The 17,811-nt window shown below is 38.4% G+C and overlaps 1 protein-coding gene across 8 annotated transcripts in view; it reads right to left on the bottom strand.

Moving 5' to 3' along the window:
• Positions 1-17,811, bottom strand: part of CNKSR2 (connector enhancer of kinase suppressor of Ras 2) — a 215,695-nt gene that overhangs the window by 96,780 nt on the left and 101,104 nt on the right. For 4 of the 8 annotated variants that reach the window (XM_069784817.1, XM_069784814.1, XM_069784815.1 and 1 more), the window contains one exon: positions 4,100-4,246. The exons of the other annotated variants lie outside the window; for them this stretch is intronic. In XM_069784817.1, coding sequence (XP_069640918.1) covers positions 4,100-4,246 — 147 coding nt within the window. The remainder of the gene's footprint in view (positions 1-4,099; positions 4,247-17,811) is intronic. 8 annotated transcript variants of the gene reach the window in all.

Here is a 17,811-nt window from a genome sequence, read left to right as displayed (position 1 = left end):
ACACAAGGGGAAAAAAAGGATGTTTCTCTTTCTGTACTGATTGACCTTAGAGCTGGAATTAAGGCACTTGTAAATACAAACTCATTATGTAATGGTGCATAGTATAGCCATAGGCTAATTGTATTACTTTACTGTACATCAAGCCATTCAATATCAGTTTCAGGACTGCTACACAGGATGCATAATTCTTCTTCTTCTTTCTTTCCCCTAACCTTTCATATTTATTCTAAGGATAAGGATATTTGTGAAAAGAATGAATATACCGCATTTCTGCTAAAAGGAAAAAAAAGCCAAAGAATTAATCAATGATTAGGTAGACTGCATTTAACTCCTAATTCATGACAAGATTGCGATGTGAAGGCAGAGCTGTTCAGGGTAAACCACTGAACATTCTAAGAAGTATTTATGCCAATTAGTAGCCAGTTAATATCCGAATGGTCTAAACGTGTTTTCCACACTCGGAGACCATGAACATTTGGCTGGCATATGGCTAATCTAGATCACTAACAGTGGACAGCAAGCTCTTAAAAATTTCATTATCAGAATGCATAATTTAATTACCAGGATGCCCTGTCACTCACACACCAAACTGCTTGATACACTGGTAGTACCTGCATACTGCCTGGACTGGAAGACTCATCTAGCACTTTCCCAGTTTACAGGCAGACTTAATATCTCTCCATCAGGTCTAGTTTTTCATGTAGCTGCAAACGGCAAACTTCATGTTCTTACATACAATTATTGACTAAACAAGCAGAATGCAATTTACCAATAATGCCTCAACATTATTCACTTTCAGCTAACATTAAGTTTTGAAGGCTCTCAATTAAAACATCCCAATGTAAATCTCAATGTAAATGAATCTCTTAATTTAATTCACTGAAATATTTACCTTCTACATTTGCTGCAACAGCTGTTAAACATATTCATTGGTGGGGTGCATACAAAAAAATCAGTCTCTGGTTTTGTGTCAGCCTCCTTACTTTAGGGCAAACTTCCACCTTCCCACCTCACTCATTGCAATTTGGTTAGGATGACACGCCGCACTTTTCCTCTGTTCACTTCATTTGCAGAACCAAAAAAACCACAGCAGCCAGTTTGCAGGTCCCAATTCCCATTTTATCAGAATATTGTCCCCATATCTTGTTCTAGAGTCTTTTGAATATTTTGCTCATATTTTGCACTTTAACAGAATTACTACTGAGTCATAATTTCCTTATAGCTTGTGTCTGTTGAATAAAACATATCGTTCAATTAACTAACTTAGTTCTGGGATGACAGCACAATTATAACATTCTCAATTATTTCATGACACCCTGATACAGGAAAACAAGTTATCATAATTTCCCCTGCTTCCAAAGGTGATGGAAATACTGCTTTTCCTTACGGTTTTTTTAGCTACTTGCTATCACTTTCCCCATCCTCTCACACTGCCTCCCAAGCTCCTATTAAAGAACAGCACCCTTGCGTGAATCAGGAACATAAGAAATTTCAGAACAGCCATAGGGCAAATCGCAATTACAAAACTTACAGTTTTTCTGAAGATTTTTTCAGAAATTTTTGAAGTCAATTCTGTTCAATAAACATAATTTCTTCATATTTTTAATAGCTATAAAATTACACCACAGTCTGACTGCTTTTGCTGCTTGTTATTAATCAAACATACAGTACTGATTTCACACTTAGGCTACATTTTAACTTTAACATCAGCTGCCTTAACATCTGTTCACCCCTGATCTGCATAAATTAACAACAGACATCTCCACATTATGCAGCTTCTGAAGTCTGTCTTCACCCTGGAGCTTTTTCGACACTCAGACTACTTAAGAAAACTGTTGTTTCTCACACTAAAATCATAAATTACAACAGACACACATATGCACACTGCACACATAAGTGTTGAACGAGGTTCTGGTCTTTTCCTGGTGTCATGTTTGATAAAATCAGAACAATATCATCGTGATACCAGAATTATACCTCTAATGTTTAACAGTATCTCAATTTGTACTCATATTAGCCTTAAAAATATTCATATTTCCTATTCTATCAGAAAAACCCCCACACCAAAACCAATAGTCCCGTTATCCCCACTCCCCAAACCTGTAAGATCACAGAAAACCCCCATCTAGGGTCAGTCTCCTCTTATCTAATACAGATAACCTACATTTGGGCTAGCTGTCCAGACTCCCTTTCTCATCAAACGGAGAGAAAGAGGCATGCGCAGGGTCCAGCTCACCTCATCCTGCGGTAGATCAGTCTAAAACCGGCCAAGATGAAGGAAGCAGTAACTATTACATACGTCCTCTGGCCAAAGGGAGTAAAAATGAGAAATCTGAATGGTATGTAGAGATGTATATAGCAGATACCTGAAGTTAGATCAGTTGAGTAACACCCTAGTGTCTGTACTCAACCAAGGATGCCGAGATGCAAAACAGAGCCAAATAAAACACACTAAAAGATGACTGGATTTTTGCTTCTGGAAGTGAGTGTGGAGCTTTGAGCAGGCCCACAACTTTAGCTCATGACTGCATTCACTGTAAAAGGACCACAGGAATCCTCACTTTCCTACTGGACTTAGTTTAAATGATGGAAATTGGTTTCTGTCCAATTTCTTCCCACCCTTTTGGAGTAGCCTGTCTTGAATTAATTGCTTATTTGCTACTGTCTGCATCAATGGCCCATGTCAGAAACTTCTGTTTTGGGGTCTTCAACAAATGGGCAAATGACAAAGCGAACCAAAAAGAATATTCAGGAGAATAACCCAATTCACCCAAAGGAATACCAAACTCACCCGAAGAGGATTTAGACTGAAAGCATTTGACTCCATTTAAAGCAATGATGTGCATTTTTCATTTGTATTTATGTTATCACTAAAGCTATGATAAAAGTGCAGCCTTCAAGTATGGACATTCATACACTCAATATCATGCATACAGATTTCCAATTTTATGTTCAGACACTAGTAAGATATTTTTGGTTGAAAGTTTTTTGATCACATGTCTAGTCAGTTCTTTATATCTGAAAGACCAAGACATCTCAATCATTCAAAAGCTTACTCAGTTTCAAAGACAATGATGCATTTAACCATTATAAAATAATTTTTATATATATATATATATACATATTTGAAAGAAGTTCTTCATGGCATTAGTTCTTTTTATGAATCTCTTAATATTTTAAATGGCAAAGACCACAGCTACTGGCAAGGGCATTTCTGTATCTCATTTTCCTTTTGCCCCAACTTTGCAGAAGTCTTTTCTCTCTCAAATGTACTTAATTTTAAATTACACTTTTTATCATGATAATAAAAATGTCCTGAAGAATGCATTCTTTATGCAAAGAAAATAAATTTCTAAATATTGTTCTATCTGAACTGAATGAAAAAAGGGATTATTTGTCAGTTCCATCTGTTGGTTACATGCTTTCATCAGTCTGGACATAACTTTTATGTCCTAGAGTAATCCATCACAGCAACATTTTATCCTAGAGTGAAACACAAAAGCTTTAATGAAACCATTCCATGGTTTTCAGCACATTACAGGCTTACTAAAATTAAAGGCCCAGACGGACATCCTGTGCTACGCCGCCTTATGTGCAAGGGTTCAATCTCAAGGATAACTTTGACAGGAATACAACTTTATTTACATGAGGAAATTTTGACAGTCAAGTGGTTCATTGAATAAAATCACCTTATAAATTTTCCCATAATTCCATGATTGCTCAAATTGAGAACTCAAGATCTTTTCCTCCCCTCCTTCTTTGAGGTTATACTGCACTGAGAGATTAACAAGAAGTCAAACTGAAATTTATCAGTTTCTAAAGTATGCTTGTTTCCCCTTGTCTAGAAAAGTTATCTGGGGCTACTTTTCTGCATTGTAAAACACTGGGATGATTACCTCTTAACTTTGAAAAGTTCTACTAACAGGTTTAATTTCAATTGAGCTTATGAGAACAAACTGCAGAGAAATCATTTCAGAAACAATTTTTCAAAGCATACAAGAGTAAATCCATATGCTGCTGAGATGAAGCACAATAAAGCATCATTGAGATAATCTATAGTTAAAATGATGGTGTATGACTTATGATTAAGCTTCATTACCTGCAGAGCAAGGGGCTTCCATCTCATATTTTTCAGTAAAGCTGGTGCTGAGGTAAGCATGCTCTGAGGTCGCTTTTTCAAAGTTAAGATAACACCACTCGGATCCTCTCGTAGTGCATTCACCAAATTTTTCAACTGCCACCCCACCTGGTAACCAGTAAAATCATTACAATAAAATTGAGGTACAGTATTCAATATGTAATGTTCCCTTTTTAAAAAAGATTAGTAAAATAACATAATAGGAGTGTGTAGATATATATATATTAAAGGAGATTAACTCTAGAAATGTCAGAAATTAATTACTGCATAAAAATGTCAACTAAAATTATTATAATGCATTAAGATGGATATGCATCATTTCAGGTTTTAGAATTAATAAACTACTGTTACTCCGCTGTAAATGCACAATTAAATCTCAAAGTGTTTTCAAAATTAGCTCTTGTACATAGACTTTAGAGACTAGAAAGTTAAAAAGCCCTGGCTTCTGCATTGACAGTTAATTCAAAACTGAGCATTTTGTACTCCATGGTTACTATTTAAAGTCCACTAACCACATGTAGTCATACTACTTCTACTCCTAGCAGTTATGCAAGCACAAACCAGTTCAGGAAAATCTTCTACTCTTCACACTGCTATAAAAATAAAATCAGAATTACAAGGCCTTTTTTTTTAAATAGCACTTCTTTCATGACTATTTCAGAAACAAATACAGTAAATTAATGACAGAAATGTAGTCTAGCCACTACTTGAGTATTAGCCCAAAGTAAAACCTTCCTAATTGAATTACAGCATTTTGAAATATTCTGAAATTAAGAACTTGACTAACATGGAAAGCAACAAGTCTTTATTTATAAACGCAGGATAGAACTTTCTGAATCATTTACTTCGCATGTTTGAAAAAAGTACTTCAAATATTAAAACAGTACAACCCATGACAATGGTTTTCAGTCTAAACAATGCCTGATTTTACGTATCTATTATTCAATCCCTGTATTTTCAAGTCTGGCACCTAGAGTGGCAATACATAGAATCATACAACCCTTGAAAATCTTGGCCTGTAGACTTAGAAAGTGATTATTTCTGTAAACTTGACAGCTTTTCCACCTTTTTCTCTCTCTCTTCCACTAAACAAACAAGTAAATTTTCCTGATGTTTAAAGGATCACAGTTACAAAATTTTCCTGCTTTTGCAATTTGTACAAGAACAATGTTAAGAAGAAAACTATCCAATTGAAAAGTTAAATTCTACTGAAAAAACATCTAGAACTCTGAAGTGATAAGGTAACATCATCTTAAAATGGTTACTTTATATCATGTCAATATATTTGGAAAAAATCAAATAGGCAATGTGAACAAAGAGAATGCTGATGTTCCTTATCACTGGTATAGTGCAACATGACACAAATATATATTTGTTATCTATGTTTAAGCAAAGCAATCACATGTAGGTTGTTGCTACTTATTTTTTTTACCTTATTCCCTATTATACCAAAACTCGCTTTGTTTGCTCAGTATCACTTATTTTAAGAGCCGATACTCCCATATGAGCATGCCGCTTAAGCCAGCACTAATGCTTACCAACAACCCTGAATCACAGACATGGTTCAATCCTCAACACTCTTCCTCAGCTACTGTGAACCTGCTTGTCCTGTTCTCACCACAGCAAACTTCATTATGTCCAGGATGCACTTCTACAGTAATATTATTGCAAACAAAGAAACAGGGTGCTACAACATGCATCTCTATGCATCATTTTCCAGCTTCCACAGAAGACTTCCAAGCATGCTGGAATTCTTATTTTCAGTCCAATGTACTAGCCATATGGCTATTATACTTTAAATAAAATGAAACATGAACGTAATCAGCTTCAGCCCAATTCCCACATCCCAGTGAAGTCTCCATTCCGTTTCAACAGTATCGAAACCAAGTCTCTGTAAGTTCCAGCTTTGTGTCTTAATATTATGATTTTATAAAAAAATACCTTGCTATTTACAATACTGTTTTCCTATTCGGAGAGACTTCCACCGCTCCTTAGAAACAATATATTCTCCATAGTTCCATAATGCCACCGTGGGCATACGCAAGGTTTCATTTGCTACCCAAAAGAAGGAATTAAAGGCTTACAGTTCATGTAAGGTATCTCTGTATAAAAGCTACTGTACGCTTTAATTCCCTAATGTAACAACTGAAGACAGATTTCTGGAGAGGAATCCTTCTGCTGAATAAAGCAGCACAGGGAGCCTTGAGAAGAACATGATGTGGCCCCAGTTAGGGAGTCAGGATATAAAATTCTTGCCGTTTAAGTTGGTAGGTCGCTGCATGCGAAAGCTGTGCTTTAAAGCCATCTGTTTCTCACTGAAATAGCCAGAAGAATATAAAAAAAATTGGGGATTTTTGGTTACACTGGCAGTTTTTAAATTATTTTAAATGCACTTTCATACTTTGCAGAGATAGACCATATCGTGTATTTCAATGACACCTTACATTGCAATAAATGGGAGATTAGTCTCTTTATGAGGGTTAGGGGGATTAAAGAAAAAAATCACTTCAAAGCACTGAATCTGATGTATTTAATTTAGAAGCTCATGAATACAAACAATTTAACTTAATTTTTCAGAGGAAAATTCTGAGTTTACTATAAATTTCAAAGGAAGTTCATCCTCTGCTTTTACTTAGTTCCCTGACAGGAGTTTTCTGGCTAGTTCAGACAGTCCTTGGTTGCTTCTCATCTTTTGAGCAGAAACAACTAAATTGGCCTAAGAGGAACAAGTCACATAAGAGGCTGTCAACAAGAAATTGAAGGAAACTGATGTCCACATAGGAGGCATGCTTTCAGTTCCCACATAGTTTAGATCCCATCAAAATTCAGATTGACACAGACTAAACAGAAGCAATCTTACTTGAGGAGGTCAGGTTGGAAAGCAGAAAAGGCAGTGAATATACCTGGAACTGAAAACTGTTCTCTAGAAATCCACTTCAGTGATATGCAATCCACACTTTCTTTTAAGTGTGATTTGAATTTATTCTCTCTAATCTCTCCTTAGGATCTTCCCCGTTCTCATTACCTCCACAGTTATCAGTTCTCAACTTCTATTCATCAAGTTTTTGGGCAGAGCTTTCAAAGTCCCTACCACATCCTTTTTTCTGCCTATGTACTGCAAAAATGGACAGTAATAAGAAAGTTTCATTACTGGTTTGAAAATTCAATAGATAAGTAAAAGGGCTGTATTAGCAGACGACTTTACTTACATTAAAACAACCCAAGCAATGTATTTTTAAAACAGCACGCTATGCTGACCAGGTACCCGTTTTTAAGAACCAAGCCAGTTACCGTTGCTTGCTTTAAAATAAATTTACATCGTTAAACCAAGTGCCATCAGCAAGCAGTGGTCAGGAGAGGTCTCTCGAGCGGCAGCCTAAGCCCAGTGCTGGGTTTTGCTGCGCGGTGCCCGAATCACTCCTGGCTGCCGGTGCAGCTCACGGCCGAGGTCGGGGCCACAGGGGTTTTTTGGTGAGGAAGGAGGAGGGCGATGGGCTCGAGGAGCAGCACGGGAAGGCGAGCACGGCACGCAAAGATGGGGAACTGGGGGAAAGAGGGAGAGGAGAGCGAGGGAGCAGCACACTTCTCCACCACCTGGAGTGTGCCAGCACCCACTACCCCAAACAGCAGGAAGCTTTGGCAGGGGGTGCTGGTAAAGGTCTGCTCCCCCAGCCGCCACCTGGGGAAAGAAGATGTCCCCGAGCAAGATGAGGCATATTTTAAAAGACCCCGATGTTTCTTTGGCTTACAGCAAGCACATCTGGATGACAATACTACAACAGCCTGAAACAGAACCCTTATTTTGAATTCCTATTCTAAATTGCCAAGAACTTTAACATTTTAAACTATTAAAAAGTTGCTTTTAAAGTAATGACCTTTTTTCCCCAGATGAACCTATTGTCCCCTTCATGACAAGCTTGGAAAATTGGTAGTAATCTTCCCTTTTTCTGAAAGTAAGTGTGACCATTCATCGAATCTTTTTTTTCCACACAGACGCACCCATGACAGTATTCCAAAATTTCTGTGCTCATTCATGACTTCTGTGAGTACTGCTGTACGTTATGAGCCAGAGAGGAGCTCTGTAAAGTATTAACATGCAGGCAGCTCAAATACAATTGGATGGACCTAAACCAAGTATTTTTAGGATGCTACAAGATCCAGTACTAAATAACCTACAGTCTGAAAAATCTAACACATGTATCCCAAAGAAACCATGGAACAGCTGCGTCATTTAAAGGCAGTGTGCAAATCTAATACACACTGAAACTACATCATCTAGAGGGTGGAATTATAGTCAAATGATAAATAGAACAGAGTCCACATTTTTACAGGCGTATTCCTGTTCAAAGGGTCACCAGAGTCCCACAAAATTTAATGGGAGCTTTTTGCTTCCATGAAAAGAAAACGTTGGGGGTTTTTTTTCCGCCAGTTACAGTAATTCTTTCCTGACTTGCAGATTTGTAAAAGGGAAAAGTAGTAATATCTTCACACTTTTGAAGGAAAAGTAATATCCTCCTGCTAAATATAACCTGCAAAGCCATGTGCTATTTTCTAGCTAAGCAAATATGCAAAATCCACTCTAATGTTTAATTTTAAAAAGTTACTGGAATGGGGAGATAATCAAAATTCTTATTCTTTCAATGTTGCCTAAGTGCATGCAGCGAGAGCTCTTCGGCTTATCAACCATTTCAAGCTTCAAGTTTTTACTCATTTTTCAGGAAAAAAAAAAAAGAATTTCTAGGAGAAAAGTGTATTCACCTTAAGAAATGGGTGTTTTTTTAAGCACTTCCATATCTATCAAACATCTTGCATTTTATAAATAAGAATTAGTGCATAAGAAAAAAACAACCAACCAACACTGCACTTCAAATCACTATCAAACCTAGCATGTTTTTAAGCGAGTCAGAATCTGACCAGAAACTATCTGGCGTCATGCTGGTAAATTAACAGATTGATTTCCATAAACACTGGCCAGAAATGAGGATGGTCAGCTGGCAGCCCTATGAAACACATATGTTAGCAGCAAGCATCTCCTTCCCTTCCCCCAGCTGCAGATGCCTGAAAAGGCTAAAAAATAATGGAAGGCCATAGGTCTTCCACCCCCAGAAAACATTATTGGGTGAGGAAACCACAGAAGGATGTTTACAACACGGACTACCACAGAGATGAAAGCTGTATCTGTATGCGGTAGGAGAAGCAGATGCCTTTCAGGGATTTATCCAGCTTCTTAAGCTAGCATGATAACGAACATCCAGGCTTACATAACAGTTTTCTCCCAAAGAGGAGAGGTTAATAATATTGTGATTGCATACGCTGCAATTCTAATTAAAGAGTGTTTTGGCTATGTTATCTAAATAAATGCAATTTTAATCCAATGTTAAAGTCAGTTCCGTGCATCCCTAGAATGTCAGTGATCATACCGTACTGTACCGTTGCCCAAAGTCACAGCAACACAGTTTGTATGTAAAGTACATTGAAGAAAATCACATCCTTTACTTGAGAAAATCCTGATGTTTCACTAAAACTTTTGCTACTACCACCAAACTATGAAATAAGTAATTTTTATATTCATTTTTGGCTATGTAAACTAAAGCTCACGATTAAGAGACTTTCCCAAGAATAAACTAAGTTAGGACCCAAACTGAGAGCTCAATACGGAAGTTACTGCCTCTCATTAAGCTGCTCTAATTGCATTTCCCTGTCAGAAAATGTATCTGATCCAGAGCCTAACTTCTGACTGATTTTATTACCTTGCTCCTTTTAGGTATTTGCACAGCTCAGTTCCACCATAATTCAACAAACTTCACAAATGTTGGCTACATGACAACAGTGCACCTCGGTAACGGAGACAAGCATCTGTTTTATCCGTGAGGGAACTGAAACTTGAATTATCCAGGGACACAGAACCAGTTCTGTATTGAAGCTTGGACAGTGTTTAACAACAATGCTTACCTTTCACTTCTCACTGATAGAATCAACCTTCAGTTCAGAGCTACCTCACTGTTTTGCTTTTGAGTCATTGCTAGCAACATCCTAGAACAAATAAACGATATTTGTTGGGAACAGCAAAGACTCCAACTTCATGGGTTTGATTATATCCTATTTGACAGATGTAAAGTCAGTGACTAGGTACAATTTTTGAGGAAAAAGTGTCTCACTTCCCTATTTCATGGTATGGCTCTAAAAAATGGGGTTGACCGCAGTTCTCAGTTTTGGTATACCTCTGAAATTTGAGGCATCCTCCCTCACTTGGGTGCCTGCTCTTCCCCACAGTGACACTGTCACCAGCACGATGATGGTAAGGCTCCTCTCTCTTCAACCAGGAGTACAGATAACCAGAAGAGACAGGCACTGGCAGCTGGGAGGGGTTTCATCCAGCCTTCCATCCACTTGCGGAATGTGGATCTCAGCATTATTTAGCCTCAAGGGGACTAAATTCAGCCTTTCAAACCCTGGAGAGGTGTCTCAAGCACCAAGAGGTGCATAGTTCCAGGTTAAAGGGCTTCCCTGAAGGCAAAGCCCTGCGCTGATGGGAATACACGTGTACGAAGCCCAGCCACACAACAGGCAAGAAACCACCAGGTCCCCGCGCCAGGAGCAGGGAAACGAGGGTTCTGGCCCCAGTTCCCAGTGACCGCTTTTTTGTGTAATATAAACGCAATACAAACCACACACATACAGCAGGGAACAGGGTCTGAAAGCCACGTTGTGATGAGCAGCCCCTACCCCTTCTTCAGCAAGGGCACAGACACTAAACTACTATGGGAATAAAGATGCTGCCTCCAGACTCCTCACCTGGCCTCATTTTCAGGAGCTTCCAGGGAAGGTACGGAAAGCCCAGCTGCCTACGTCCGTTTCAGCAGGGCTCCCAGCGAGGGTCAGACCTCCGCTGCCCGAGAAGAGCATCCCTGGGTGGCCACAGGTGAGCACTAAAGAAACTTAAGTGCTGATAAACGTCTAAGCAGGCGCAGACAGTTGGTGGTACGAGCCGAAGGCTCAGGCAGGATTGAGGCAGACTGGATCACACCCAAGTTTCCCGCAGATTTAAGCTGCGGTATGGATGTGGGTGGCCTCATCCTTCCTCGGGGGAAGGGAACAGCCCAGTTCTCTGTGCTCCACACGGCGTAAGGAACATGCTGCTCGGGAGCGACCCTGCCGTGTTAACCCACCACAGCCACATCTGCCTTACACTGACTCGTTTGTGCTGCTGCGTGCTTCAGCTCACAATGGGAATTTGAGGCACGCGCGTGCGTGCATTGCGTATTCTCATATTCAAATTCCCCAAATGGGGAATTTGTCCTGGAATTAAAATAATAAATAAACCTACATGCATACACACATATATAAATAATTCTGTTTCAGATTAGATTTACATTATCGCAACTTAATATTTTAGAATGATTCCAGTGAGTCTGTAATTCCAACAGTCTTTGACACGCTCCCACTTTTCAGTGTATAAATAAACTACCTGAGATGCCCAGCTGCCCTGCAGCTAAATAGTGCTGCTATCCTTGAAACAGATGTTTCTTGAGACTGAATTTGTACAGTGAAAATAAATTAACATGTGTACAAAGAAATTAAAAAAAAAACCAACCTCAAAACCTTAAAGGTCACTAATAACTGAGCAACCGAAAAAAAACCAAAACGCCAAAAGCCTTTGAGTGAGCTGAAAACTTACATAGCATCACTTAGCTAAAGGAAGGACAAGGATAGGGAGTTAAAAAAAAATTGTCATAATAAAGCAGTAATTATTTAGCCATGAGAGTTCTTTTCTTTTTCCACTTTACTGCTATTAAAATAATCAGCCATAGACTACGTATAACGTTCAAGCCACTGAGATGTTCTAAGCCAGTACTGAGGATTTTTTTTTTAATAAAAATTTACATATTCAGAGTACATCTACTCAAATCAGGCATAGAATCTCCCTGCTTTAATTTTTGTTCCCTCATGACACAGCATTAACTTCCTTTTCTTACTGTTGTGCTCTACTTTTACAACTATCACCGTCTTACACTTCCTCACAATTACCTCCTAACTTCATCAGAATAAGATAATGAATTATGCAACAGAAGATGAGGCTGGAACCTGAAGATCAGCTGTGTAATTTACACAGCTGCTACCTGCACAAAGCACAGAGGTATTCAAAACTACTGAATGCTAACTCACACGTGGTCCAGGCTGCGCACAACTGTAGTATCAGCCAAGTAATTTGCACAACTTTGAAGACGTCTCTCCTTACCTTTCATCTCCTTCTCTACAGCGTACTTCAATTTTCAGCAATGTCAGTTAAAAGGGAGATTATTAGCAGCAGAATAATAGCTGCCTCCCCTTCCAAATACACATACCTGAACTGACACTAACAGTAAGCCTTTCAGCCTGTTCTTATGAGGCAGAAAGAGTAATATACTCTGTATTCTGTTCTATAGGCATCAACATAGTTAACAATCAAAACCTCCAATTCTACTTATTATCTGCTACCTGGGAATAAAACATATGCTCTAATCGTACATTTCACACACCAGAGACTAAGAAATTTTGAAAGAATTATTTTAACTGCAGAATTTGCAGTATTCTCACTATCAAGAACACACTGTTAACACTGTAATTTAAATTGCCTGCAAATACAAATTGTACCAAGATCAGTAGTCAGTAGCAACTACTATGAGAGTATGAAAATAATTTTTATCAGGAATATATGCAAAAAGTTTTTGGCAGCACATTGTCTTCCGGTATTTCTGTTGGAAATATTAATACCATTTACAGCACCTCTTAGAAGACTTTTTTTTCCTATGGAAACACTACCATATGGGAAAAAAAGCAAAACATAAAACAACTGCACAAAATAAATAAATTAAAATCCATCATCTCCCAGTATGTGCTGTACAGAAAGACGAATTTAACAATTAGATCACAAGAATACTCCAAAGAATACTGCAGCAGTTCTTAGCAGATACACCCTCAGGAGTATGGTCATACGTATAGCTTGTATAGAAATACTTGATTTGGCTACAGACTCAGTCACTTGGCTATCACCAGTGGTGAAACTATGAAGGCCCACCGGTGACATCCACAAAAACGTCAACTGATACTGCAGCAGCATCTTAATACAATTACACTGCTTCTAAAAGACACATTGGTGCCTTCAAAGTCAGCCCAACTGTGTATTCCCAAACTGCAGCCACTGCCACACAGAGCAGTCTATGTCATCAATTACAAAAGAACAACTTCTTTTCCCCAAAGAAAAATAATGGAAGAAGTCAATAGTCTGCTGAGTGGCTATTCCTATATGTTCATCTAATCACATGAGTAAACTACCAGGGCTCACCGATAATAGAGCTGTCCATTCTGGGGCACAGCCACGACAGAAAACCCTACGGTTTTGAGTGAGCTGGGGGACACAGCAGATGGCAACCGGTGACCAAGACCACAACCAGCTGGCAGGGAAGGCTTCTAGAAATACAGTGTATGGCCACCGAACCCACGTTCCAGTCATATGAGAGGATGGGCATCTTCCGTTGCACCAGTTTCTTCTATTCCTTCCTGAAAGGACTCCTACAGTAATCCGAACTTCTCAGCGCTTGGCTTTTACACAGCTCCATCGACAGCGTACCAGTCCCACAGGGGAGGCTTAACACGCCCAGCACATATTCTTCAAATGCTGTAGTGCACAGTAACGGCAGCAGAGGGTGGGATCGGGTGCTCTGGAGCGCAGATCCAAAAGCACACGGAAAGTGGGATGTCGGTGCTGGGGTTGCAGGACCAAACCTGCCACGCACAAAGCCTGAGGCAGTGAGGAGCAGTTTCCGTGACCACTTGTGACTTATGAGTCACCCTGCCAGTGTTCCCTTTCCATTTTGGGGCACTGTCAACCAGGGTTAATGCTTTCAGCTAAGCCAAGCAGGTTGACTTTAAATTAAGCTAGAAGCGCTCACATAGTTAAGCTCTGGTATCATCTAGGAGAGGGGTAGCTCCTGAAAGGCAGCACAGCGTGGCTTTCTGCTGCAACTGAACTAATTCCACTAGCTGGTGACACAGGTGTGTAGTTAAGCATGAAAATTTCATGTGGAATGAAAAATGGGAAATTATTTAAAGTTTGGCAGCAATAAGAAACAGCGTGGGCTGGCCAAGCGTACGCTGCTCTAACACAGATGCAACAACGACTTGTTTGTTAGCCGATTTGTCGTGCCAGACTTAGAAGTGCAAGTGGATGCCCACACTGACACATCACGCTCGTTACATAAAAATGAGCCTGTGCTCATCAGTGGTGTGCGTTTTCACAGCTCCGAACAAGCCCCAGGATTAATGAAAAACAGATTCCATGGACAAGAGCACCCAGCATTTGCGCTGCAGAAATGGCAGAGAGTCCTCACCCATTCAAACTCCAAACTCCAAATCCGAGTGGGGCAGTTCTCAAAGCAGAGACACTTTATCCATGGAGCTACTGCCGATGACCTCCATTAATTTTATTTTCCCAAATATTTACTTCATTTAAAAAACATTTGTGGAAAACTAAAATGAAATCTATCTACATACACAAAAATGCCCGCTTTCCTAACTCCTTAAAAGACTAACTCCTACCTCCTCTTCAGAGTACCTGAGAATCCTTTCTCCCTGGAGAATATTTCTTGGAAAGCACGACATAATTAATCTGTATTTGTGAAATTTGTCAAGTTGTTTCTCTTTTTCATTTATACTCATGTAAAAACATTTGCACTCACCATTGGGAAACAAAACATCATCTTTCCTCACACATTTCATTTCTGCAATATCACACTTCCCTGACATATGGGATATGAAATAATATATTTCTATGTGTATTTGCACATCTATGTAGAAAAGAGATCATAAATAACACCATATAATCTCAACGCAAATTCCACATTAAAGGGAATTGCAAATTCACAAAAAGATTTTTCATTTTGAGAGGATCATGACAATTTAGCTCCTTTATCAGTATTACACAATACTTATGGAGATTGAAAAAAAAGAATAAAGAATTAAACTGAAATTTTGAGAGGGCATTTGGAGGACAGACTACATTTGCCAAAATCGAAGTACAGTCCTCATATCCTGACAACTACAGAGAGCTCAGGACAGAGCCCTGCAGAGAACGAGGTTACTGCTATAAAGACTTCCATTAACATTTCTGAATAGACCTAAAAAGCTTTTAGATGTAAATCCCACCTACCTTTAAATATTTCTGTTAACATTTACCAAACCATTATAAACAGAGAGAGCCCAAGGATTTGGAGAGGATTAAAATCATGATTTGGGAGCTATTACTCTATCTCCTCTTCCATAAAAGCACATCCATGACAGCAACAGAAGGAAGCTGAGCACAGGCATATTTCTTTTGAACTTTTATGATCTTGCTGCACTGTTTTATTGTTCAAGTCAAGCATCATAAGAGAATAAAAATATTATTTTAAATGAAAGATGTTGTTAGTGGAAGTTGTTGTATAAGGTGTCAAACACGTAATGGCAAAATCTTGGACTGACACTGCTGTCCTCTCCCTTACACCCCTCCAGCCCACTTCCCCGCTGAATCTCTTTAGAAATACCATTTCCTTCAAAGCCAAGTTAATAAGGCCTTAAATGAAATATCTGTGTTCAAAAAAAAAACCTAGCTTGGATCTGAAACAGATCCTGCTAAACAGTGCAGAAGAACTGAATAAACAGAAATATTGGCAACGCCATTTTTCTACTTATAGATGTTTTGTTTTTCCCCAAATAAGACACCTACTGCAAACTCCATTTTGGATGCATACGCTCCAGATTCATATGCACCCCAAGTTCAGCATTTCCTATCAGCTGGAATTTCCCAGCTCCCCACAAACCCTGGGAGGTTCTGTTGAAGTTGAACTCTTCTCACTAATTGTACAGTGAATCTTAAAAAAACTGTTCCTTACTTTTTCTAAACAAAGATTAAATTAGGGTAAGGATCTAGAAAGGTATCATACCTGTCTTAAGTGTTTACCCTTGCAGAAAAGCAAGGTATGATCTTGTAAATGTATCCATCATGTTTCAGAGGAATTTTAGCAAAATCTTTTCCAAGTTTTTGTACTGTAAATACAAAAAGAATTCCAGCAACTCACTTCTGTGGACTTGGCTTGGCCCACAAGAGCCCACAGGAGTTTCCACACTAAGGAACATGCCACATAAAAGCTACGTGTTATCTATATACTACATGATTCCAAAAAATCCAATTTCAACAGCAACTTATAGGTGTTAAAGACATTAAACATACCAGCTTCTACATGAAACAGATTGGTAACTGACTGTCTTCACCTATTTTGCCAAATTAAACACATTTTTTCCATCATCTACATTTACAATCATTCTGATGAGTTTTAGCCAACAAACACAAATTTTGGGAATCCACATGTCTATCACGTGTCATATCATATTTGTATTAAATCCATAATCTATATCATACTTGTATTAGAAGTATATGCAATGTGCCAAAAATGCCTCCAAAATAAAGAAACTATGCACAGGAGATGATACAAGAACAGCCTGTTATTCAAGAATCCTACACCATCCTGAGTCTATACCTCCCTGTTTTCTGCTTGGAGTATTTCTCTACTGCTTTATCACTGATGCAACCACAAAGACAACAGTAATAATTCATGTAAGCAATAATATTGTTTCCTGCACTTTCAGTTGTTTAAAAGGAGGACTATCTCGAGGCAAAATACACTCTTGAATTATATATGGGCAGAAACATGAGTACTGCAGTACAGTGCAAATTCTGAATTGCCTTAATGACTTTTTTGTTTGTTTACATTGGAAATATTTTAGACAGACAGGCTTTTAGAGGAGATTAAGGATGGAATTTACAGTGAAGTTTAAGAGAAGACAGTGCCTAAATCCTCTGAATTTTAATGGGGGAGTCATGCCTCTTAGTTACACAGCTGTTTAAAAAAAAATTCTACTCTGTAAGGCAAAACTGACACAGAAGATTCACATAGCTATCTAACCTCAGTAAACCACAATTTAAAGGACAGTTTTCTGAACATTAACTTTTCACTGACTTTAGGCATAATCTTATTATTTTTTTATTTTAAAAATTCAGAAGATATTTACATTCCAGACATCCTGCCAGCAACAAGTGGAATACATCGTTATGCATGTTTTCTATCAACATCACAAAAGATCAGGGTAATCACTCTAAATCCTTTGATTTCACTGCCAAACAAAATAGTATGAAGATTAAGCATCAATACAAGCAAAGAGAGGATGTCAATAGAGAATTTAAAACTATTTGACACCCAGTATTAGGACATGTATAATAAAAATCAGTGTAAGTCACTTAACTATTCTCCTACTTTGTCATGCTGCTTATCTGAAAGCCAGTAGGCTTTCTGAAAGAACTAAAAGTACTAAAACCCAGGTATTAACTTCACTTCAACAAACAGAATACACTGAAATAACTGAAGAAAATACAGAAAAAAAGTTTTATCTCTAAAATAAATTTAAAGTTAGATTTTTTTTTAGATTTTGATTCTCCAAGTACAAGACATCACCTAAGTTACATGTGAACAATACTTCCCTATTGCTCTAGTTAAATCTTTAAAAAATTTAGTCATAGTTATTTCTATAGTAACTACAAGTGATAATGTATGATCAGTTACAAGGAGCAAGTTGAAAGCATAGGATCTGTTTATCAACTG

The sequence above is a fragment of the Haliaeetus albicilla genome, chromosome 6, assembly GCF_947461875.1.
Source record: "Haliaeetus albicilla chromosome 6, bHalAlb1.1, whole genome shotgun sequence".
Classification (NCBI taxonomy): Eukaryota; Metazoa; Chordata; class Aves; order Accipitriformes; family Accipitridae; genus Haliaeetus; species Haliaeetus albicilla.
Note: the sequence above shows the minus strand (reverse complement) of the source record. Positions and strands in the feature narration are given on the sequence as shown.